General features: G+C 34.8%; 1 protein-coding gene across 2 annotated transcripts; it reads left to right on the plus strand.

Moving 5' to 3' along the window:
• Positions 1–3,040: 3,040 nt before the first annotated feature.
• Positions 3,041–8,425, plus strand: LOC122309379 (epoxide hydrolase 4-like). Of its 2 annotated transcripts, none has more exons than XM_043122856.1 (4): positions 3,041–3,749; positions 4,603–4,692; positions 7,841–7,908; positions 8,063–8,425. In XM_043122856.1, the coding sequence occupies exons 1-4, from the start codon at positions 3,066–3,068 to the stop codon at positions 8,205–8,207; spliced, it is 987 nt and encodes a 328-aa protein (XP_042978790.1). In that variant the 5' UTR covers positions 3,041–3,065; the 3' UTR covers positions 8,208–8,425. The 2 variants fall into 2 exon arrangements, with proteins under 2 accessions (XP_042978790.1, XP_042978791.1); XM_043122857.1 differs by having other exon boundaries at positions 7,844–7,908.
• Positions 8,426–11,344: the final 2,919 nt, after the last annotated feature.

An 11,344-nucleotide genomic window follows, 5' to 3' on the forward strand; every position in this document is an offset into this window, starting at 1 on the left:
ATAGATCTCAAGAAATTTGAACTTAAAAGAGATGTATATGTTTCTTTTATAGGAAAGAAATAATGAGCTTTTAAAATAAATAAAATAAGAAACAAAAACTGATCAAGCTAAGCTAATTTATGATCTATGTGAGTTTTACAGAGTGAAAATCTATTCTATGATATTCTACGTTAAGCTAATTTTTGACATTTATGACAGAGTCTCCAACATTTTCTTTCAAATATGCAAAAGTGCCGACTTTTGTATTTTTGGCCACACGAGTTATTCTCAAGATCATGCCTTGTTACTATCCTATGTTGGAGGTCCTCCCACGACCTCATAAAGTGGGTAAGCAGAGAGAGAGAGAACAATTGGAAAAACAACATGAAACATTCTACTACGATTGAATAACAATTAGGAAATCCTGCAGCCACTTGCTTAGTGCAGGATGAGAAGTGCTAGGTACAGTCCCCCTTCATCCAGACCCCGCGCACGACTTGAAATTGTTTGTCTAAATTGCCCACACACAAACTGAGTTTATTGACTGAAATGTCCATGCTGCACACAATGACGAAAATGCCCTTGACTTCAAAATTTACCTATACCACTCTGCAAATTTTCCCAGTAGCCCGCGTTCCTCCACCTGTGTTTTCTCTATGCATTTCCGTCCTCCAACTACGCAGCTCTTTCACCACCGTCAGCCTCTGCAGCTCCTTCACCACCGTGGACCTGTCCCTAAGCTTCAGATTTGCTGCAAACCAGAATCTACCCAGCCCGCTCCACCATTGTCGGCCCGATCATTTTAAACAAAGTAAATGAAATCAATGATAAGATATCTTACAAGAATTTTTCTACTGAAAATTATATTCAAGCACATCCAAAAGAAGGAACATATCACACATACCTTGGCTTGTAAAATACTACAAACATAGCTTGGGTTGCAACAACGTGAGATGCAGCTGCAAGCACTACTAAGTGCATGCTCTAACTTGAAATCACCAATGGTGGCATGCTGCTAAACACTCTAGCCATTGTCTTTCCTTCTTTGCATATTTACAAATTTAAAGATTGGTCTTCATAATTCCTTGAATTCCCAAATACTTCAACATACTTCATACGGAGATTTTTTTGCACAAAATAATTGTGTTCTAAAGATCATGGCCAGTGGGTATTGGTGCAAAGTTCTCCACTTCTGTCTGTTTCTATACTTTTATGGTATGTGCTCGTGATGGTGAGGTTCAAGGCTCCTTCATTACCGTAGACCACTCTGCTACGGTTTGATATGAGGACAGGGACAATTTTCTTCTACGCACCGTTTCATCACGTGTGAGGTAGATGCCTGCACCGAGTAGAATGTGGTTTAATGAAACGAACCGTTTCGGTCGTGCATGGGGCCTGGGTTGGGGGGGGGGGGACTGGATCTAGAATTTTTCAAAATAAAAACCCGCACTGGCTGTCAAAAGATTCTAGTAAACAGCACATACTTTTGAAAATCTAGTCTAAATTTGAGCGAGATGGCGAGATCCGGTGGGAGGGAAGGGGGGAATAAATCTACAGGAGAATGCAGGGGGAGTGAAGATGCGTGGGAGTAGGGATTCGAACAAAACGAAAGAATTCTCTTTAACTTTCAGGAAAAAAAAAAAAATGTCAGCAATTGGGGCGGCTGGGTGGACAAAATGGGGGAAGCTGGGTAGACTTTCTCGTACTGTATTACCTATTCAGCGTTGACTGTCACTTTCCTAAATTATGGAAAGCTGAAAGCATGGCAGCCCTTTGAATTCACACTGGTCTCTGCTCCTGGACGCAACAGTGCTGACAGTGCACATCCTTTTCCTTTACGCGAGAACCGGTCTTGGGTCTTTAGCTCCAACTACAAAATCCTAATGACATACAGAAAAAAAGTTCATGATAACAATTCTGTAGAATTCGATTTGTTTCTTTAAATATAGAAATAGAATATAATATATATAAACATATAAGCCTCTCGTATAAATTTTGTTCATCTTTTTTAAGGTCAAGTTAAAAGGATAACAATTCATACTTTTATTCATCAATTCAAATTAATCCAGCTGGTCCAAACTAGAGATCACGTGTTTGACTGTGTTAAGGCTGTAATTCATGTCAATAATTACACACTAAAAATAATATTAATTTAAATTTTAAATATAAAAAAATTAATATTGATACGTAAATTAGTACACGACTTTACTTGTACTTAATAAAACTCATTGTTTATTCTAGTGACAGCGTTGAGGTTGAGACTTTCGGCATAAAGAATAAATAAAATTATAATTATCATCCAATGCTCAACATACTAATATGTGATTTATTACTTTTATTATTTATTTAAACACTCATATATTGATACTAAAATATATATGTTTAAATAAAAAAAAATGACAAATCACATATTGATGTATAATGTGAAACGCTAAATAGCATTTTTTCATGAATACATAATTATGAAAATGTTAAGCTACAAAAAAACTTGTAACAATAAATTTATAGGGTGATATGATTTTATATAATATGTTATATTATTTTAATAATTAAATATGTTACGCCAAATCATGCTTTTGTAAAATTTATTTATAAGTAATTTTCTATTGACTTTAGCTAAAATTTAATTAATATGTCCCTTAAAATCTCCACATACATAAGATTAAACATTGCCACAGATTTGACTATTAACCAAATTAATTTTATATTATTTCTCACTCTTCTATTCACAAGCAATACGTGGAGTTCAAGCTCTATGCATTAAAAGATTTGATATAAAATTAAAAAAATAATAACATCTTATTATTAGAAAGAATGAGATGATTAATAATAGCCCAACTTTACTTAATGTAATCATATTTGCCCAATTTTAAAGTCAAAAGTTCAAACAGCAAAGTTGTAGGTCAAACTTTTACCTAAAACTTTGCGCAAACCAATTTGCTCTCAGACAGTTCTTCAAAGATAAACAGCAGGAAGAAAAGTCAAGGTTCTTCGTACTTTTGCTCTCACACCGTTCTTTAAAGATAAACAACGGAATAAAAGTTAAGGTTCTACTGTTCTTTTCTTCGTACTTTGGTAATATATATATGGTGAGAGAGAGAGAGAGAGAGACTGAGAGAGAAATGGTGAACACTTTTGCAGTATACAAGCCACTTCTGCGTGCGCTAATGAAGCTTGCTGGGGTGAGACCCCAAATGGTGGAAATCGATCCAGGAACAATTTTAAATTTCTGGGTCCCGGATGAAATCCACAGCAATCCCGAGAACAGCAAACACACCAAGAAACAAGACAGAACGAAGCCTGCTGTGGTTTTCCTTCATGGGTTTGCAGCAGATGGCATTATAACGTGGCAGTTCCAAGTCTTGGCTCTAGCGAGAAAGTACAGAGTATATGTGCCGGATTTTCTCTTCTTTGGCGGTTCAACCACAGACAGATCTGAACGGTCGCCGGAGTTTCAAGCGGAGTGCGTGGCAAAGGGTCTGGGAAAGCTGGGGGTGGAGAGGTGCACCTTGGTAGGGTTAAGCTATGGAGGGATGGTTGGGTTCAAGATGGCTGAGATGTACCCAAACTTGGTTCAGTCCATGGTGGTGACTTGCTCTGTCATGGCCTTGACCAAGTCCATCAGTGGTGCGGGCCTTGAGAGGATAGGTTTCAAGTCCTGGTCGGAGTATTTGCTCCCGGACTCGATCAAGGGGGTTGAACTGCTTTTTGAACTTGCCACCTTCAAGTTGCCATGGATTCCGGATTTCATTTACAAACACTACTTCGAGGTACATATAGCGCTTTCAATATCATTGACATGAGATGAGAATGTTTGAAAGCAAATCAAGTCTTAATATATTTTATTTTTTTCACAAGTACGATCGATTGATCATATGCCAGGCACAGCAATACAATCTCCGATCACCCAAAAAAAAAAAATGTTCAGTATATAAATGCAAATAGGGAATTCGACTTGCATATATAATCATGCCGTCCATCTCAGTTAACGGTGGGCTCATGGCGCTTATATATATATATATATATATATATATTGGCATGAGTTTTTAACAGATTTATCAAAATAATTGTGCTCTGTTTAGAAAGAGCACTATGACGAATGTCAAATTGTTCACAGAAAATTTTCATTCCATATTTGACTTTTTTATTATCTTTCATCTGTTGTCGAAGCATCATTTGATCATTTTACATGCTAATGCCAAACTTCTTAATTGAACTTATGATATCATTATAAATATATGCATGTATGTGTATGTATATGTATATATATGTTGACAGCTTGGATTAGGTTCTTTGCACACACAGGGTATTGTTACTAGGCTATTTAAAACAAACTGTGAAGATAATTTAAATTATATTAAAAAATATAAAAAGAGTAATGAAAATTTAAGTTCCCTCCACTTTTTATTTTTGTATTCGTGTTTATAATTTTTTAATAAATCACGTTGCATCACATTATAATATCACTTCAAGAGGTCCATCTAAACGCTAAATGTTAGATGGTCAAGTAGTTTCTATATATATATATATATATATATCAACATATCATGTCACAAATAAAGTTTCTCAAATACTTGGAACTTGATCTGATTGTCGTTTTGATATCTCATTGGCAATTTGCAGGTAATGTTTGACCACAGGAAGGAAAAGGAGGAGCTACTCGAGGCCTTGGTCATTGATGACAAGGACTTTAACCTAGCTCATCATCCACAGGTATGAGAAAGTAGTACTGCGCGCGTGCACCATGATTCACCCCAACCTCAAAGAAATTCCCTAATCAATAGTGGAGTACAAAAGAGCTGTAAAAATTCACCCCAACCCAAAACTTCAATACACCCAAATCTCACAAACTCGTCAAAGAGAAAACACTCAATTCAGTGAATTCACTATATATTTATATATCTCTTTTTTTTTTTTTTTTGAAAGGGTATACTCTTCTGTCATTTCATTATAAAAATGATAAAATACATGGAGGAGCTTCCTCCATTGTTACAATTAAATCTGGACAAGTAAGAGCATCTTTTGCTAATAAGTGAGTTACAATGTTACCATTTCTCCTAACATGAGAAACTTCCCACTTTACAAAATATGAAAGACATGACCTTGTTTCACACACGTACATGCTAGCACTACATCTCGCTTCTTTTCCTTCTTGTAGAGCTTTTGTGACTTGCAAAGAATCACCCTCAATGATGACCTGATGCAAGCCAAGGTCTAGGCCAAATTTGGCTGCTTGTAAGGCACCATATGCTTCTACTAGGAGAGGGTCTGGATGAATTTGTTTCTGTAGTCGCAAAGTGGCAATAACCTGATTATCACTGTCTCTTACCACCACTCCTATACCAATTACACCTCCTGCCCCATCCCAATTGATCTTAAACCAGTTTGGTGAAGGGGTCTGCCACACTTCAATTGAGGGGCAGCTTGATGGCTTTTTGCTGTTAAGATCAACACCCTTCTCTGCCAACATATCTAACAAGGTTCGAGTTTCCTTAACAATAATGCGAGGCTCAAAAAACTCTTGTTTGAATATGTATGAGTTCCTTCTCCACCAGATTTTCCTTGCCACTACCACAAATTCCTGGACTTCTTCTTCACTCAGCACCTTGGTTAAATGGTCAAAAAACAGTAGCATGGGCAGTTGCTTGGTAGATCTTTTCTGGAGTCTTCTAGAGCATAAACTCCACACATCCATAGCTGCTGTACAGCTCCATAATGCATGAAAAACATCTTCACCTTCCCTACAGCAGATGGGACATAGGGGGTCCTTGACTACATTCATCTTGAAGAGTTTAGTTTGAGTGGGAAGGGCCTCATGGCATGCCCTCCACAGAAACATTTTATCCCCAGGGGTTACTCTCAGATTCCAAATCTTACTCCACACTTCTTGATGTATGTTACTCGATGAGGCTTGGTCTAGGTTTGCTACCTGCCTAGTCTTTTCCATATGGTAAGCACTTTTTACAGAAAAAGACCCCTCCTTAGTACCACTCCATATAATTCTATCTCTGGTTTCCATGGAGCTAATTGGGGTTTGCAGTATCAATTTTGCCTCCCCCTAAGCAAAAGTGTCTTGAACTAGTTCAGTTTTCCACACTTTGGCTTCAGGATTGATCAATTCTGCAACTTTGGCCTTTACATCCAGATTTTTCACTGGACTGGTGACTTTGCTAGGATTGGGATAACCAAGCCATTTGTCTTCCCATATCTGAATTTCAGCTCCTGTTCCCAGTCTCCAAACAGCACCATCTTCTATGACTTGTCTTGCTGCAAGAAGGCTTCTCCAAACAAAGGAAGGTTTGGACCCTAGTTTTGCTTCCTGAAAGTTCAAATTAGGATGGGATTTGGCTTTTAAGACTTTAGCTGCCAAGGAATTAGGGTCTTGAATTAGTCTCCAACATTGTTTAGAGAGCATGGCTTTGTTGAAGCACACAAGATCCCTAAAACCGAGGCCCCCTATTGCCTTTGCTTGTCCCATTTTCCTCCAGGATACCCAGTGAGTTTTGTGTTCCTTCTCTTGCTGACTCCACCAGAATTGCTGAATAACACTATTGATAGATTGCAGGAAGGAGGTGGGGAGTTTAAAAACACTCATAGTGTAGGTGGGTAAGGCTTGGATCACTGCTTTGAAATAAATTTCCTTCCCTGCCTGAATAACACTATTTATATATCTCTTTAGCTCTCATATCGCTTCTCTCGATTTTCATATGCATACTTTCATAAATAGAGTTGCAATTTTTTTAATGTGAGGATAGACAGAACATGACAAACTTTAAATTATGTAAAAAGCCCGGTTTGGATTAAGAAATCTCTCAATTTATCTTATCTAATAATTATAACTTTTTCAAATTTTTATATAAAATATAATAAATAATTCAACTTTTTTTAAATTTTAAAATAATAATAATAATAATATTAAAAAATAATATTTTATTTAACTTTCAATTTTTATCTACTTTTCTTATCTTTAACTTACTAAGCAATTCTCCCTTTGCAACCAAGCCATAAATTTATTTCTGAAAAAAATGATTCTCTCTTGACGTAATAAGTCAAGCCAGTACTTCACGTAAACATAAATAATGTTTGTTGATCCGCCCTATTGGATCCCGATTCCTCTGTTCCCTTTAAACACTTAAAAGAAGATAACTTCTCTTTTATTTTTATTTATTTTTATTTTTTTGAAATTTCTCATTTATTAATTAATGCTTTCGTGATACAATTTGACAATGACCAGGTCTTATAATAATTAAGGTCTTGTTCATTTTTATAAACTTTTCCATCCCATCTTATCATATCTAATTATTATAATTTTTTAAATTTTTACATAAAATAAAATAAATAATTTAATTTTTTAAAATTATAATATAAAAATAATATTTTATAATATTTTATTTAATTTTTAATTTTAATATTAATTTATCTTATCTCATTCTATCTTTAAAAATAAATGAAAAAATGATTGAGTAGTTAGAATTTAGAAACGTGAGAGATCAACTTGTTGTCACGGTCCAATAATCAATTCCCCGGCCCCTCTTTTCCAATACGTCCATTCGTACTCTTAACCTACCTCACTTTTCATTTTTTTAATACAAAGGGGGAAGTAGTAAATTAATTATACAATATTAGGAGAGTTATTTTCACTTGGAAAGTCTAGAAGACATTGCGGAATCTGATTCAAACCTACCTTTGCTTTTAATTCTCTGCCCGCAATCAGTCTAGTTAGCTAGCTAGTAAATAATTCTACCCTCCCTCCCCGAGGCCCCCAACGGCTAGGGCCAAGAAAAATTAAAAGGAAATGAAAAAATGAATACGAGGGTTTTAGATATTTAATTACTTGCTAATTTAATCCATATTTTTGCACAAGGTACATCTACTGTGGGGAGAGAACGACATCATATTCACCATCGAAGTTGCTGAGAACTTAAAGATGTATGTTTGTTTCCTTGACTTTAATTTCCTTGGTAGATAGATTATTGTTTTTATTATTAACAATATAATATTGTTGATTTATAATATTTTGTTTAATTTAATTTAAAGCTAAAACAGTTAGATGAAATGAAGTTGATATTTATGATGATCACAGACAATTGGGAGATAGAGTGACAGTACTGAAAAGTATAGAGAAAGCAGGTCACCTTGTTCAAATGGAACGACCCTTCGTCTACAACAAATGTCTCAAAGAAATTCTTGAAACTTTACTCGAAGATCATGGCCGCAAAATACAGTGAAGCTGCTTAAATGTGGTTTGCGACCTTTTGCACTAAGGTTTCCACAATACCTTGTGTTGTTTTTGTTTGTGTTTATCGTAATTGTATGTTAAAAAGTGTAAACCAGATTTAATGGAATGACATATTTTTCAGTATTAACATATTTAAATGTTCAATTATTAACCAGGATGAATATTTATGGAAATTAAATATACTTTTATTAGTGGTTTTTTGGTTTTTAGGCGGCTTATGGTATTTTCTTAGTATGTGACAAATCACTAAATTTGGCAAAACTTAAAAGAAAATCATTCAGTTAAAACAAGCCCTTGTGATTTCATCTGACTGATAATTCTCATTGTCTTTGAACTGCAAGACGGGCCTAATACCGCTCAACACCCAACCTCATCGGGCCTGTGCTAATCCTTTCCAGGCTCGTCCCATTTTTTCTCCTCTTCAGTCTTCCCAAAACTGCTTCAATGCCATAGTCTCTTAAAATAATTATTATCAGATTGTAGAAGCATTGGGCCAGAGCATTACAAAGCCCATTCATGGCTACAAATTAATCGGGCCTAACATATATACCCCAGCCCATCTCAACCGATCAAAATTGACTAGTTAAAGGAAGTTCTCCAATCGATCAGAATTCTTACCGATTGCAAGAACTGTTGCTATCAGAAATATAAGCGCTGTTAGTTGCCTCATATTATGGGAGTAAACAGTTTAAAATCTCTAAAGAGAAATACTCTAACGATAAAATGATTACACAAAAGTAATCTGGACACGGGAATATATATATTTTGTTCAGTTAGTTTGCCCAGTTGACCCCCCCGTCTTTTGTCAACCACCCACCAACCTTTCAGGGGAGTGAACTGAAAATTTGCTCTCTTTCTTTTTCAGGCACCAATTTATAGGCATTGGCTTTGCATAGGGAAAAGAAGGCAGCATTTTGTTTTCCTTTCAAACAATGACATGGTGATTTTACAGGAATGGTGAACAACAACAAACTTTGTTTCTAATGATTGATATTTTATTAGATTTGAACGGTCGGATAACGACCTCAACTACAGTGGAGAGAGAGAGAGAGAGATTTTCACAGCGATAGATACACTGATTTATGTCTCTCAAATCTGCTGCTCGTTAAAGACTCCGCTAGAATGTGGTCGAGATGGTTGGACTTCACGCCTTCACTTCTGCTTAAGATACTTCAGAAGCCTGTATAGAAGGCTAGAAGTTAAAATAATGTTAGTTCATGAAAAAAGTTAAAAACAAAAATAAAAAAAGAAAAGGAAAGGAAAACTTGAATTCTTTCTTTCGAAGGTCGGCCCAATTCATTTTGCAAGCATTGGTGTATTTCTGCACTCTTCCATATCTCCTCAAAGGAATTGATGCTTGTAATTGAAGGCATTGACTCATCTCCTATGGGGAATTCCATGTAATTTCAACAAAGAGTAGCCTTTTTGGGTACAACACAGATGTGCGTATTGCTTTCTTCCTCCCACATGGGTCTTAAAAAATCTTTTAAGTGTGGGCCACATTTTGTCTAAAAGTCATATATATATATACACACTAGTAGAATCAAAACGTCCAGGACGTTTGCCTAGTGGAGGCAAAATATAAATGTAAAATTTTCTCATGAAAGTAAATAATAGTATAAAAGAAAATACAACAATTGTATTAAAACAACTGTATATCTAAGAAATTAGAACATAACAAGTTGTCTTTTACAATAATAATAGATTGTGGCACCCAAAGACATGGACCATGGTCGAAAGTCTGATGTACAACCTTCACTGCTAAATCAACACAAAATGATAACAAATATATATATATACATATATATTCATTACAATACAATACAAAGGTTTTGGTATTAAAGTTGTAATAACTTAAAGTATAGGAAATTCCTTTATTTTAAGCAGATCTCCTTGCATACTATGCAAACGGTTATCAATTTATATTCAATTATATTTTTACTTATTACTTTAAAAATACAATCAGGCATCGGAAGTTTTATTTTGTTCGTAATTTTGTGCCTGGATACATGGAAGATCTACAAAACCTAATTACAACTGTGGCAGGTACTATTTTGAAAAGTAAAGAAGAGCTTTGGTGCCTAGAAAATAAACAAGTAAGTCGATTATTTCAACCTGATGGAAAACTGAAGCATCTCTCGTGAAACATCTTTCTACAAGAGACAAGAGATGTAGCATCATAATTCTGCATCGCCTAATAGTTACAGAAGAGTGATGTAGTATCATAGCTGCGGCGCTTGAGAGCTACATAAGAGCGATGTAGTATCATAAGTGTGGCGCCTGACAGTTACAAATATTTATAACATCGATAGTTTTAGCAAAGTTTCATGTCATAAGTTTAATACAAACCCAACAAAAATATCAGTTCAAAACATAACTTAGTGTAACACATGTGATAAGTTTAATACAATTCCAACAAAAGCAGCAGTTCAAAATATGAGTCCTTTGATGTTTTTACTCTGATCCATCATTTTGTGTCATCCTGTACAGCATCAATAGATACGACATTAAAATTCTTGTATTGCTTTTGGTTGAGTCGATCGAGATCTCTACTAAAAGTTCAATCCTCCACTTTTTCTGTGAAACTTGTGCCACAAGATTTTCTATATATGATAAATGTTCCTGCAAAGAGAATTTTTAATTATAATTGCATAATTAATAAAACTTTAAATACCTTATATGCTGAAAATTTATGTCTTCTAAATTAACACAAATTTTTGAATGCAATGTTTTTAATTAAATTACTATGCATGTTATAAATAAAAATAAAATTGAAATAATAGAGAAGTATATAAAAATCAATTTCAACGATTTTTGTTATAATTTACTTTTAAAAGTTTTTTTAATATAAACCTCAATGTATTTATAGATAATGTATTAAATATGTTAAAAATTTTGAGATAGACTTTTCTACTCGCAACAATAAAGCGAATGGAAAATAAGAGGACGTACATCTCTAGTATGATTCATAAATTCAACTGCCAAACAACCGAATGCTTCTTCTACAACTTTACCAAACATAGCAGCAGATAGTCTTCCTCTACCATCGTCGAGTTCAACATATGCTCGGTAGCTATAAATTTGTTGGAAATATCATTTTAAGTTAGAATCAATAAAAACTATACA

The sequence above is a fragment of the Carya illinoinensis genome, chromosome 5 (assembly GCF_018687715.1).
Source record: "Carya illinoinensis cultivar Pawnee chromosome 5, C.illinoinensisPawnee_v1, whole genome shotgun sequence".
NCBI classification, from domain to species: domain Eukaryota; kingdom Viridiplantae; phylum Streptophyta; class Magnoliopsida; order Fagales; family Juglandaceae; genus Carya; species Carya illinoinensis.

What these genes read in the sequence shown, in the direction of transcription:
- LOC122309379 (XM_043122856.1), top strand. Translation starts at nt 3,066, where the DNA reads ATGGTGAGAGAGAGAGAGAGAGAGACTGAGAGAGAAATGGTGAACACT. An exon ending in ACCTAGCTCATCATCCACAG is followed by an intron (nt 4,693 to 7,840) that starts GTATGAGAAAGT and finishes ATATTTTTGCAC; the next exon opens with AAGGTACATCTACTGTGGGG. An exon ending in GTTGCTGAGAACTTAAAGAT is followed by an intron (nt 7,909 to 8,062) that starts GTATGTTTGTTT and finishes TGATGATCACAG; the next exon opens with ACAATTGGGAGATAGAGTGA.